This window comes from Rhinolophus hipposideros, assembly GCF_964194185.1.
Source record: "Rhinolophus hipposideros genome assembly, chromosome: 4".
Taxonomy (NCBI): Eukaryota; Metazoa; Chordata; class Mammalia; order Chiroptera; family Rhinolophidae; genus Rhinolophus; species Rhinolophus hipposideros.
Genome location: NC_138050.1, coordinates 20613889 through 20628451, shown reverse-complemented (window position 1 = coordinate 20628451; position 14563 = coordinate 20613889). Strand labels below are relative to the sequence as shown.

General features: G+C 35.9%; 1 protein-coding gene across 3 annotated transcripts in view; it reads left to right on the top strand.

The window, feature by feature from the left end:
* Positions 1–14563, top strand: part of INTS6 (integrator complex subunit 6) — a 97477-nt gene that overhangs the window by 65966 nt on the left and 16948 nt on the right. For 2 of the 3 annotated variants that reach the window (XM_081045385.1, XM_081045386.1), the window contains 6 exons: positions 1778–1904; positions 2877–3019; positions 3233–3464; positions 7810–8181; positions 9168–9261; positions 10886–14263. In XM_081045385.1, coding sequence (XP_080901511.1) covers positions 1778–1904; positions 2877–3019; positions 3233–3464; positions 7810–8181; positions 9168–9261; positions 10886–10979 — 1062 coding nt within the window. In that variant the 3' untranslated portion in view covers positions 10980–14263. Of the gene's footprint in view, positions 1–1777; positions 1905–2876; positions 3020–3232; positions 3465–7809; positions 8182–9167; positions 9262–10885; positions 14264–14563 lie in introns of those variants that run through there. The other variant, XR_013993161.1, reaches the window with a different exon arrangement.

Here is a 14563-nt window from a genome sequence, read left to right as displayed (position 1 = left end):
GGCGCACAGCATGATCCTAAAATGCTTTATGAATACTCATTATTAAAAAGATCTTTATCCCAGCAGCCTTTTTGTGAAAATAAAATTTATATGCTGATTGTAAAATACATATGGAAATGTAAAGGTACTAGAATAGCTGAAATAATTTTGGAAAAGAATAGAGTTGCAAGACTTGCACTGTCTAATTTTGAAAGTTACTGTAAAGCTGCAGTGATCAACACTTTGTATTGTTGGCATAAGGATAAACGTAAATCAGTGGAACAGAATAGAGTCTAGAAGGAGGCCTTCATACATATAAGTCAGTTTTTAACAAAGGTACCAAAATAATTCAGTAGGTGAGAATAGTCTTTTCAACAAATAGTGTTGGAACAATTGGATATCCATATTCAAAATATGTAAATGTGACTGTTACCTAACATTACTTGAAGTGACCATGGTCGTAAATATAAGAACTAAAACTATAAACTAGAAGAAAACTGGAGAAAATCTACATGACCTTGGGTCATGGGTCATTGAAGATTTCTAAAATACAACACAAAAAACACTTGATAAATTGAACTTCATGAAAAGTAAAATTTTTGTCTTCAAAAGAAACTTTGAAAAACGAACAGGAAGTTACAGCCTGGGAGAAAAGCATGTATTTAATAAAGAACTCATACAACCCAACAAGAAAGAGATAAGCATCCCCATAAAAAAGGGGCGGGGGGCAATTTGAACAGACACTTCACCAAATAAAATATACAAACTTGAACAGGCACATGAAAAGGTGCTCAACCTTATTGGCTGTTAGGGGAACACAAATTAAAACCATAATGAGACCCCCACCTCACACCTACTAGAATGGCTAAAATTTTAAAGACTGAAAAATTTCAAGTGTTGGCGAAAATGTAGAGTGACTAGAACTCTCATACACTGCTGATGGAAAATAGTTTGCAGTTTCTTCAGAAGGTAAATATATGCTTGCTATTTAACCAGCAGTTCTACTTGTAGGTATATATCTGCCCAAGAGAAATGAAAATGTATATCATAGAAGCATTATTCATAATATACCAAAACTGAAAAACAATCCAATGTTCATGATCTGGTAAATGGAAGATGTGGTATACCCATATAATGGAATACTACTCTTCTACAGTAAAAGGGCACAGACTACTCATACGTGAGCAACATGGATGAATCTCAAAAACATGCTGAGTGAAAGAAGCCAGATAGAAAAGATTACACAGTGCAAGATTCCATGTATAAAATGGAATGTAGAGAGACAGAAAGCAGATCAGTGGTTGCCTGAAGCTAAGAATAAGGATTTGACTACAAATGGGCACAAGGGACTTTCTGGGATGATGGAAGTGCTGTAAAACTGGATTGTGGTGATTGGTTTACAGCTCTAAAGTTACTGGCCCTCATCAAACTGTGTACTTAAATGGGCAATTTTATGGTATGTAAATTATACATCAAAACTTTTTTTTAAAAAAAACCTTCAAAGTCTTTAAAATTTGGAAATCCATTTTATAAGATGTTTACTTCTCTTAGCCAGAATGTATAATAAAATCTTAAATTCAATGTGAATTTGAGATTACTTAGTTGAGCTCACAACTGATTTTTTATCTTTTGGTTTCCAAAACAGTACATTAAGATTACAGTATAACTCTTAATCATGTTTTTTAAGATAATTAGTTAACTTGCATATCTTACTTTCAAACCCATTGTGCAGGGTAGAGATTTTAATCTCTTAAATCTATGTTTGTAAATAACTTTTGTTTTTGAATGTTTTCAATAGGATTTGAAGCCACAGACATTTAGAAATGCATATGACATACCAAGACGGAATCTTTTGGATCACTTAACAAGAATGAGATCTAATCTTATGAAAAGCACGCGCAGATTTCTTAAAGGACAGGATGAAGGTTAGATCATGGTTTTAATATTGGTATTTCTTCTGTAAATTTGCTTATATTGAAAAAACATATGATAATACTGTAGCTCTTAAAGAATTATTACAGTAGTATTACATTCTCATTGTAAATTCAAATAAATGAAGTCAAAAAGTGAGTCATCCCTGATTCTTTACATTTCTTCCTACTGTCACTGTTGCCCCAAATTCTATTCCCCAGAGGTTCAACCGCTGTTTCCTTTGTTGCTTTTTCATACGTTTTCACACATCCATATGCACAGATACCACAGTCATTTTCTTATGATATACTAATATCAGATGGTTTAACCCTGGATGGTCAATACGTCATATTCTGATATTTCCTTCAACTAAGAGGGTGCCAAAAAATGTATACACATTTTAAGAAAGGAAAACTATTAAAAGATGAATACAAGTCATGTTTGACTTCTACAATTACAAGAGGTGCTCAAAGTGGTTATCATCAGCATAATTTTAATACAGTTTTTTTCCTTTCTAAAATGTGTTTACATTTTTTGGCACCCTCTGTATATCCATGGCATCTACTACAAATTAAGTCAGATGAGAATTTAACCCTTTGCTACCTCTGATGTAAGCAATAGCTTTACATAAAAAGGATTATCTGGGATTTTTCTGTAAATTCTGCTAAATTAAATTCTTTTTATTTGGAATAGAGTAGAATAGACATTCCTTTTCATAGTAAATTATACATATTGCTTACTCTGTGCACTGAAGTTAGCTGCAATATTTTTGTTTTGTTTAGAAGATAAAATTAATTATTTAAAATTTAAAAAATCTCAAAGACTTCTATGTCACACTATTTATAATGGCAGCACATTCATTTAGAATATGTGGTAAGGGTCTGCCTGGAATAACATCAGGTAGCATTCATATATAAGAAGACATGTGATAACCAGAATCGGTTTGAGTGAGGTTAACTTCTGTTGTCGCTCTATTCTGTCTGAAGATCAAGTGCACAGTGTTCCTATAGCACAGATGGGGAACTACCAGGAATACCTCAAGCAGGTACCTTCTCCGCTGAGAGAACTCGACCCTGATCAGCCACGAAGGCTGCATACATTTGGCAACCCCTTTAAGCTGGATAAAAAGGTAAGTTTGAGATGTTCCATTACACTATTTGTTTGTGCTAGGTGCTATGGATTTAAATTCTTAATGTAACTAAAGTAATCTGAGGCTGTTTTCCTGGTAGAGTATCTAATAAATGTCAACATCGTCAAATATAGTTGTTTTAATGGGAATTAGAATTAGTTGTGCCATTTAAAAACTGTAAATCTAGGCAAATTATATTCCTTTTTGCTCTAGGGTATGATGATAGATGAAGCAGATGAATTTGTGGCTGGACCTCAAAATAAACATAAACGTCCTGGAGAAGCAAATATGCAAGGGATCCCTAAAAGACGTCGCTGTATGTCTCCACTACTAAGAGGCAGACAACAGAATCCAGTTGTGAACAATCATATTGGAGGAAAAGGACCACCTGTACCTATGACTCAAGCCCAGCCAGATCTCATTAAACCCCTTCCTCTTCATAAAAGTAAGTTTGGGGGGTTTTTAAAAACATGATTTGCTGCTTTTTGGTTCTTTAGAGAAGAGATTTTTTAATAGATTATAGAACAAAATGATAAAGTCCAAGAGTGTCTAGAGAAGATAATTTGTTTATTCTAAATTTTGGCGTGTCATTATTTTTATGTCGTTTTAATGAATGAATGTTGAACATTTTATACGTTCATTATGCATTATTAGCTATCCTGAGCTAAAATATTATTTGCAAATCTTAAGTATTTGAAAATAATAGTATTTAAAGAGGCATTATCAATAGCCATACATAGAAAGGTGGTTTTCAATATCAGTTTAATGCAACAACTAACTTAAATACCTGTATTTAAAAATACCTGGTATTTTAAAAATGTTAGGCATTAAGGTATAGCAATGATGACAACAGTAGTGATTTCTGCCTTCATTTATGAGCGAGGAAAGGAAGTCATTGAATATTTCATTAGAAGTGTGGTGAATGTTACAAAAGCAAAGTCAAGTATGTTGTGGACGTATTTGGCAAGACGATTTAACTTGGTCTGTGGGGTCAAGGCACTTTACTGAGGAAATTGTTTAAATCAGCACTTGAAGGATGAATGGGAATTAGTTAACTGAAGCTGTCCATTTGCCTATGCCACAGGAGTAATCTAAGAAGAGAATGTGTAAGGTCTATAGGAAAGAGAAGGTCATTAGAGAGAACTGAAAATTCTAGCATAGCAAGGATGTTGGGAATGAGGTAAGGTGTGACCTGAAAGATAGGCAGAGGCCAGATCATGGAGGGCCTGGGAAGCCATTGTAAAGATGCTAGACGTTACGGACAATGAGAATCCACTGAAAGATTTAAACAGGTAGTGACCTGATCTGATCAGCATTTTATAAAGACCAGGCTGACTGACTATACTGTGTGGAACATTATCAGGGAAGAATAGGAATGGACGTAGGGAACCCTTCATGAATTAATGGGTTCATTAATTATAGATAGTGATCATTCATGGCTTATAACATCTTAACTGGAGAGAAAATAAAACATTATATCCCTTCTGATGGAATTATACAGTAGTACCCCTGAAGTAGTTTTACCAAAAAAAATTTTTTTTGAGCATCAATCTGATCAAGCCTCTACCGATTTATAGGAAATACAAGGGACAGAGAGACGTGTTAAATGACAAAACAGGGATATAATTAGCAAAATCCAGATTATGGGAAACTCTATAGGACAAAGACTCTGGTGTGTTTGTGTGTGTATTTTTGCTTCCAAAAAAAAAACAACATAGAAAAAAGAAAAGTACAGAAGGATTTTATAGATTCAAAGATAGTTAGGAGACATATAAAACAATTGCAGTTTTGGTCCTGATTTGGACCCTGAATCAAACAAAATCGAACTTTTCCACAAATAGAAAATATATCAGGTAATTAAGATTGTGGACACTGACTATATATTTGATGTTGTTAAATTTTTGGATGCACAGGACCCAGTTAGGAAACCCAGGGAAGAGCTAAAGGTGACCTGACAGTGGGTTGCAAGAAGAATATGTGCTTGAGAAATAATTGGACATATCAGCAAAAGACTTGGTGACGAGTGACAGGATGCTGGAGCCAGGACAAGAGAGGAGTCAGGCTACTATCTTGAGAGATACTGGGTAGATGCTGATGATGGTGTCAGGGGTGGAGTAGAAAAAGAGATGAGGAGTGAATTTAATTTCAAAGTACATAGTAGGTAGCCAAGTAGACATCCTAAGTTGGAAGATGATTGTTTGAGTTTGGAACTCAGAAGACGACTGGGCTAGAGAGGTAAGTATGGGACACAGCTTAACCCCCATTGGAGTGAATAAAATCTCACCAAGGGAAATAGCGAGAAGGACAAAAAGAGCCTAAAATAGGATCTTGAAAGTGCCAAAGTTAAGAGGAGATAAAAGATTCAGAGAAGGCGATTGAGAAAGAAGAATCCCAGAAATAGGAAAAAATAGAGAAACATTTAGTGTCATGGAAGCGAAAGGGTAGAAAAACTGAGTGGTTGGTGGTCTCAGATACTTAAACAGATCAGTCAAGAAAAGAATTAGATTCTGCTAGTCTTCGGTTATCTTAGCAAGAGTGATTTTGATGTAGTAAAAGGGATAGAACACTAAAGATGTGGGTTGAAGAGGGAGAGGTGAGAAAATAGAGACAATGAGTGTAAACAACCAGCTGAAGAAGTTTAGCTGTGAAGGGTAGGTGGGAAAAGAGTGTTAGCTAGAAGAGGTCATGAGGTTAAAAGTGGTGATTTTGTTTTTAAGATGATAAGAGAGTTGAGCATGTTTAAATGCTTCTGTGATGGAGCCAGTAGAGAGGGAGCAGTTGAAAATGAAGGTGAGAAAAAGTATAATCAGCACAGTCACTGAGAAGGTTGAAGGGAATGGTCTAGGCCCTAGATGAAAGAATGCTGCGTCTATTGAATGTACGTGGTTACAGGCTTGATGGTGGGAAGCAGAGGAAGTTCCCATCCCACAGCTCTGCTTTTCTGCCCTCTGTGAAGCAGGAGGTGACATACACTGCTGAGAGGGAAGGAGAGATTGGGGAGATCGGAGATGTGAAGAGAATAGAGAAGGTTTCAGTGATCTTGCGGGAGAGGGATAAAAGCTGGTAGTAAGACTGCCAGTCAGTGCTAAGGTCCACGTCCAGATGGTGACCGACCACTCTGCAGAACTGGGGCATATTTTAGTGCTCGCTAAGTGCAGGTGTGGAACAAGCAGCTAGATAGTCATCAAATGTGGGGCTTTGCCTGGCTGCTGTCATGGGAGAGAGAATTGAGGACATTGGTAAAAAGTGATATATTATGGGATATACGTTAGAAAAATAAGCAAGTGGATATCTAGAAGGGATTTGGTTAATAAGAGGGAGGAGTTGCAGGAGTACTGCCAAGATAAAGGTTATGTTGCTCCATCCCTGAATTTGTGTTTGGTTGAGAAGCAAACGTGAGACTGAAAAAGTTCTTTGGAGATGGGAAATTGAGGAAGTGGCGGGCCAGGTTCTTGGCAGTTATCTGCTTAGACATTGAAGTCACACACTACAGCACCTCTCATATTGAATGTGTGTGTGAGTCACCTAGGGGTCTAGGTAAGCTACAGATTCTAATTCGTTCAGCTGGGGTGGGACTGTAGACGAGCATTTCTTGGACGCTCTGATGATGCTAATGCTGCTTGTCCATAGACCACACTCTGAATGGTAAGGACCTAGCATGACGTCCTGAGGGACAGGGAGGTGGAAGTCTGAGCCAGGTGCCGGAGAGATCCATGACCAGAGGTGTGCTTGGGGATCAATAAAGGCAGTGACCGTGGGAGAGAGAAGGAGTGCAGTGACACAGCTGAGCCTCAAAAAAGCACGAGTTTTTCCAGGAGTGCATGGAAAAAGGGTCCTGAGGTGGTATTGAGGGGTGAGGGAACCAGTGATTCCACACCCGCAGAGAAGGAGAGAAAGCAGTTTCTACTTCATGTCTGAAAAGGAGAGCCGTTTCTTTGCAGGAAAACTGGTTTCAGTTAAAGGAGTTGTAGAAGATATTCAGTAAAGTTGGCGTATCATGGAATAAGAATTTACGAGATAGCCAGAAGTCGGAGGGATTTTTGTGGGGATGAGTTTACATTTTGGACAGTAAGTGAGGGAAGCAGAAATGAATTCAGGTGGTGTCCTGGTGGTTTGGTGAGCAATCAGGAAACTTAGAATTCTGCTGCTTTCTGTGGGTAGCAAGTGTACTAATCTAATGTTAACTGGCAGGGTGGCAAGCAAGCTTTTACCTCCGGTTGTCTACTGCTCTCAACTGGGCACCAGGTGGGTTCTGCATTGCTCAAGTTACGAAGACCGGATGGGTGGGTGTGAGAAAAGAGTACTGGGAAATGGTCTGTTTGGTGGTATGTCCCCTGAAGAATATTGAACAGTTTAAACTCCCTGTGTTTGCTTTTGCCTCTAAATAATAATACATGGATAGGGCAGAGGGAGGTAGGTTGGAACGAGCTAGGGCTAAAGAAAGGATAAACATAATAACGTTGATCATTTATATTTCCCTAAAACTCTACTTGTTCAATAAAATCGCCATAGAATACAGCAGAGAACTAAAAGTTGGTTGAAGTTGGCTTTTATTTTATTTCCCCTAAGGGCAGAAATTGTATAGGTTTTGTGAATGTTGTGAATGTCTTACGTTGAATCCACAATATCTTTGGCGAAGCTTAGGAGCTATATCACTTCATTTGTTAATGTGCATCCGTCAAGTGCAGCAGCTGTGATTTGCTATATCCGTTGATATTTTTTCGTAGCTTTCTTTACCACGTGCTTTGATATTGCCTCTTATCATTCCTCTCCCTTATCTTTGTTTTCAGTTTCAGAAGCTAGTAATGATTCGACAGTAGATGATGTGGTGGAAAATCATGTTGCTGACCAACTTTCATCAGATATTACACCAAATGCTGTGGATACTGAATTTTCAGCGTCCTCTCCAGCCAATTTACTGGAACGACCAACCAATCATACAGAGGCTCTCGGTCACGACCATTTAGGAACTAATGACCTCAACATTGGTGGATTTTTAGAAAATCATGAGGAGCCAAGAGATAAAGTACAGTGTCCTGAAGAGAATATACCAGCATCTTCACTCAACAAAGGAAAGAAATTGATGCATTGCCGAAGCCATGAAGAAGTCAACACTGAACTAAAAGCACAAATAATGAAAGAGATCCGAAAGCCAGGAAGAAGTATGTATAGTTAGAAACAAATCTCAGATTTGATTTCTGTGTGTGCTCAAAGAAACAGAAAAGTCAAATTAACTAAAAGCGTAGATGTGATTCTAGATCAGTCTTGTCAATATATAAGCTATACAAGATTTGATTCTTTATTCAGCTGACAAACACTGAGTATCTGCTAGACCCAAAGTCCTGTGCCACATAAGGTAAGCAGGAGGGCCTGAGAGCACAGGAAAACACAGATCAATTACACATGGGTCCTATGATGACAGGAGCCCATAGTCTCGAGTATTCTTTTAGCCAGCAACTGAATTTTAATGTAGCCAGTAAACCCAAAAAGATGTAGTGACTGTTATGTGCCTTCGTGTTTGTCAAGTTCGTAACCACCGTGCCCACCACCGTGTTTAAGATCTAAACTATCATGGCGAGCAGGGATGTGTTTAGGACAAAAAACTAAAGTTATGACGCTGTCTGTTCTACGAATACAAAAGAACTTGGTGGAATAAAATTCCAATATTGTTGGCATTCATTCAGAAGATGTTGACAGGTCACCTGCTGTGGTGGTACAGTGACCCATGGGTGGTCCAGAAGTGGGTAAGACTCAGCCCTTGCCATTTAGGATCTTATAGACCTTGGCAGAGTTGTGTGTGAAAACCTGAAACTGAAATAGCGCTCTCGGTCTGTTTTATTTTCTTGCCTCCGTGTAACCCCCCCTTCCTATGCTAGCTGTAGTTTAGAATTTCAATTATAAGGATGGATTTTTGTAAGGGCAACTTGCTGCTTTTCAGTGGCATCACCAAAAAGCTATTTATTCATCCTTCTAAGTTATGATAAAATATGTGTATACTGAACTCTTCAATGAGCAGGGAAAATTTTATGTAGAATATTTTTGTTTTTGTCTTAGTATATCTTGATGTAATAAACTGCAATAGAAAAATACTGAACAAGAGTATAAAGGAAAGCCACTTAATTTTTGTTTTTGCTTCTCTTGTTTTAAGAATATGAAAGAATCTTCACTTTACTGAAGCATGTGCAAGGCAGTTTACAAACAAGACTAATATTTTTACAAAATGTCATTAAAGAAGCATCAAGGTAAATAATCTATTGAACACCAGTATCTTATAGTATCTATTTTGTACTTGTGTTGTTAATGCATGTCTGTGTGTGTGTCTCTTCTCTCTCTCACACACACACCCCTACGTCTGTCTCTTAGTCTATTGAAAGAAGTTTAGTTAAAAAAATAGCCACACACAAAATCTTTAGAAATTATGGACCTTTTCTCCCTACAAGTTACAGATACTTCCATAATTCTTTTATCCTACTTTGTGGGTTTTTGGTGTCTTTAATTTTATAGCCTTTAATATTTCTTCTTTGTATATATGGACTACATTTAATGTTAATCTGTGATTAGAAGTAAACCTTGAGAGGCAATATTTTAATGCATTTCATTTGTATGTGGGAAAACATGTAGCTAAGGGGACCATAGTCAGACTAATGGGCCTTATTCTGATTGCTTCAGTAGCCCAGGATTATGTCCTTTTGTACAAGGAATATGGATCAAGATTATAAAGGGTAACTATATAGTGCAGTTAACTGGAAAGCGTAGTTGTATGAGTTTAGTGAGTACAAAAAGTATTTTTTCTTTTTCGTTTGAGATTTTTAGTAAGAAAACTTCGGGTTTGTCTTATCTGACCTTCCAAATATACACATTCTTTAATTGGCCCCCAGTTTCTTCCAGGGTACACTTGAAGATTGTTTTAGATAGAGCGGTTAATTTTTGATTTTACTTATTTATTTATTTATTTTTTTTGTGAGTGACTAGAGTATAGGCCACTTTGAAGGTGCAAGATAAGGCCGTAACTTTTTGTGTTACTTGTTTTGAGCAATTAACCTATTCTGCTCTTTATGTAACATTCTGTCAGCTCAAACTTCATCATGGGTTTAGCTATATTCCTGGTGCCTGCACTCTACTTCTGGCACCATTTAGAGATTTGTGTAATATTATGTGGCTATTCATTAGTTTACAAGTAGAGAGGAAGTGGGTATAGATTGGGCAGTATTTTGGGATATTTGAAAAAGCATCAGCAGTATTGATACTTATGTAGACAAATGCAATTTTAATGTACTATACTTATTACTGAAAAAAATTTTAAATTACTACTTGAACTTTAACTGTTCGTTATATCCTGTACTAAAGATGTCTGATTATCCTTTATTTACTAGCTTTCAGATTGTAACAGTAAAACACCGTGGTTTTTAAAGTGTTACTCCCCAACTTTCATTTCTTTTTTCGTTTTGTGGGGGATTATATTCATACTTTGTTAACATTCCTTTCAACATTTAACTTTCAAAGAGCATCAGAAGAAGCTATTGGAGTCATTGCTTTGGGAGCCCTAATTTGCTGGAATATTTGTAATCCTTGTATATCAGGGTTTTTTGGTGTTTTTTTTTTTTTGATTGTGGAAGGAATAACTTCTTTTCCATTATACCTCGGCTGGATTATTTGTTTTAGGAACAAACTATAATACTGTACTGATAAAATAATTTGCTAATCTTCTAGCAGATTTTATTTATCATAAGGTGGTTGAATTTTAATTTTCATTTCACTTTGAAAAAATCTTCCCAAGGCAGTTTCTCTATTTAGAAAGAAAATTATATTAATATATAACTTTATCTATTAAAAAGAAATTGAGAGTGCTATTATTTTTTTATACAGGTTTAAAAAACGAATGCTAATAGAACAACTGGAGAACTTCTTGGATGAAATTCATCGAAGAGCCAATCAGATCAACCATATTAATAGCAATTAAAAGAAAACAGAATGTGGCCACTTATTTCACTATATCTTCTCCAAATACAAAGTAAATGCAAGACTGTTGTGATCTTGCATTCATTTTTTGACATGCATTGTTGGCTATTTGAAATACTAAGAGCAAGTCTACAAATCCTTTTCCCATTATTTTACAGTGACCTTTTCTTCATTTTGGTTTATTTTTGTAATGTGAAAAGTATCACTCTAAAAAAAAACATTTTTATTTAACAAACTAAAAATATTCCTCCAAATCTCTTGCTTGTCATTGACTCTTGCGTGTCAATTTCCCTCAGGTTCTATTTTCTTAAACCAACCTTTAAAATTGTCACCTCTGTTAAGGTTGAACTTTGCCAAAAAAATAAAAAAGAGAAATTACTTTGTAATTTTTGGGGAAAAAAGCACATACATTAAAACTAGGTAATGTTTTGTATATACAGTTATTTTGGATATATTATTGTAAGTTGTACAAATGTATTTTGAAGAATATTTAAGAAAAGCACTTTTGTTATTCCATCAATAAATGCTCTATTTTACTCTTGTGTGGTTTAGGAAATAATCACATTTAAAGTACTCATTTAAAACCATCTTAAGATAATGGAATTTTAAAAGCCTTGCTTTTAGCATTGGAAAAATACACCACTTGAAGTTCATATTTGTTAAGCCTAACTGTAATTACATGGTACATAATATGCATTGTCTTTTTAAAATATGTTCTTAATTTTTGTTGGCCACACCAACGTACTCCCATCTGCCTATTAATGGAAACGACGCTAACTCTGTGGCAGATAGGCAGACACTTTAAAAGCTATTGAAAAAGCAGACACCTTTGGACATTATTGGTTTCCTTTCTTCCCTTCAACCCCTTTTCTTTCTCTTTAGGATTGTGGATGGCTCTAAGTTGAAGCTGTTAGTTAGGGAGTTGTAACTTTGGGGTATATCATGTGCTCTGAAATGTCTAGCCTTTAGCCGCTTGATGTCATGATTACAAAAGTCCCATAACAAACTGGGGGTTCAAAAGGGATTTCTTTGTTCTGCTTTGCTATTCTCACACTTAAACTCTCTATTTTATGTAGAAGCTAAATGGAAAGGAAACAAATTTCAGATGACTTTGCTCATTTTGCATTTCCCTTCATTACCCAGGAAAAGGAAAAATCAACACTTATTAATCGCCCACCCTCAGTAAAACGGCCTCATGTGTCCTTACTGAGCACATGACCCTATAACTTGACCCACTCACCACTCATAGATCACTGCTGTGCCTTGTAGTGCTTTTGGGGTAACCAGGAGAAAAGGTTAAAATGCATTTAGATTAAAAGGGTGAAATGAATTTATAAAATTATAGTAAAATGGAAATATTTTTAGGTTCATAACATTTGAAAATCACATACCCTTATCTTTTTACACTTTAGAACATTTTTTAAATTTCAAGGGTATAGCAAAATGAAATTGTAACTTTTTATGAAGAAAAGTATAGATGAAAGAGAACATGTTTGAGATCTGTTAATTTTAGTCTAGGGGATTTGAAACTCTCCCAATACTGAAGACAAACCCTGTCGAGAAAAAGAAGCATATATAATGTTATATAGTATTTTCATATACAATTCTTTAAACATTTTTACCTCTACAAAATACCCGTAAGTAAAGCAGGATGTCATTTAATAATAGATGGAATTGTTAAGGTAAATACCGACAGTCACATTACTAAATTGAGCAGGAGCTACACAAAATCCAGAATATATTGTCTAGTCTTAAATTATATACCGGGGGTGCCAGAAAAATGCACATGACTTGTATTCATCTTTTGTTATCAGTACATATTGAATATTAAAATTAATAGTTTTCTTTTGTTGAAATGTTTATACATTTGTTTGGCACCCTCAGTATATTTAGATTCTGAGATTAATGGAAGGGATTATAAATCATTCAGATAAAAGTTAATGCTTAACAAGAATACTTAGGAAATGGATTCAGTCTACTCCAATATTTAGCTGCTTTCCTTAGAAAACTCATTTCCATTTCCCAGGTTGCTCATGAGGTAATAAATCCTTTAGACCCTTGACCTTTAATCCATTTTTGGGTGAACCCTAGAGGGAGTTGGGAAGAAGCAGTTTGTTCAATCTCCTTTTTTTGTCCATCCTCTCTCTGCCACCATACTCTACGTCCTCTTCCTAAAGCCTAGTCACAAGGTTTGAAACCCATTGAAACTCAAGCTTACTATCCCATCTCTATCAAGTTTAACACATTTTAAGAAACTGGGTATATTCAGTTAGTGAAATACTGTATAATTCTTGTAAGCAAAGGGGAGGGGAGTAGATTTGAGGGGAATATGTCTTTTAGGCCGTGAGATCACTGGATGACTTTAGGCTGGACAAATGGTGTTCTCCAACAGTTTAATCTTGAGGTTAAGGTCATTTTTCTTAATGGTCTCATATGTGTCCCATTTGTCAATTGATTGAGTCATTATTCACCCTTATTAGTAAGATTGATCAATTTGGTGTACTGAAGGCTGACACTCGTTTTCACCTCTTTAATACCCCTGTCATCAGAAGAATGGCCACTTGGCCTTGTGATGTGAGCAAGTGCCTCCCAGAAGGAGGTAAATAAATTCAGAGGCCTATGTTTAGATGTGCATTGGATATGGATTAGCCTTACGTTTTCATTCTGCTTACTAAGGCTGTTCTGCAAACTCCTATCATAGTGGTGTGTCCCTTACTACTTTTTACTACTTTAAAGATTTTATGTCTTTTTCATGCAGTTGAATTCCAAAAGAGAAAGTGTTCTCTTAACTGTCATCAATCTTTATTGGCTATCAGCTTTTGACAATGACCATTCTGTTCAAATTTAGTTCTGCGTCTTTGTTTCTTGAGGGATTGGAACCTGTCATTTTTTTTCATCGTTCACGTTTTGACATGTATCCTTTCTAGGAGAGGGCTCTCTGTTGCCTGTTCCGAGTGATAATGTGACATTTTCATCTAATATATATGGGGTTGGGATGATCATGGTGAAATACTAGCAGGATATATTCTGTTGGATTTTTTCTACCCAAATAATCCCCAAATAGATTATTTCCTAGTGAATGATTATTTCCATCTTTTTTGTCACAAGTGTTCCTTTGATTTGTAGCACAAGTTACAGCAGTATGCAAATGATTCTCAGATAAAATGATGTTGACAGTATTTCCTTAACAATTTGTATAAAACCTATGCGTAATTTTCATTATTCTAACTTTTGACTTTTTTCTCTCCATAAATAAAAATAATGCCTGATGTTTAGTTAAAGTAGATCCACTTTTGCTTGATTTTGTTAGTCTTGTTCCATCCTATTTCTTTTAACACATTGTTTACACTTGCCAACAACTCTTTACTGAGAATCTCTTTTCCTTCCTAAGCTGATAAATAATTGTCAGAGGGGGGAGGGGGAACCTTAAGAAGAATAATTTGAATACTTTTTTCAGTGTAGTTGATGCTAAAGGACTTCTGCTTGTCCTTTGATGTGCTGAAAGCTTGTTGCCTATACCATTACCTGTTTTTAGATTGAGGTGGTATAGTGGGAATTAAAATTAACAAGGGCAAACATTGGATT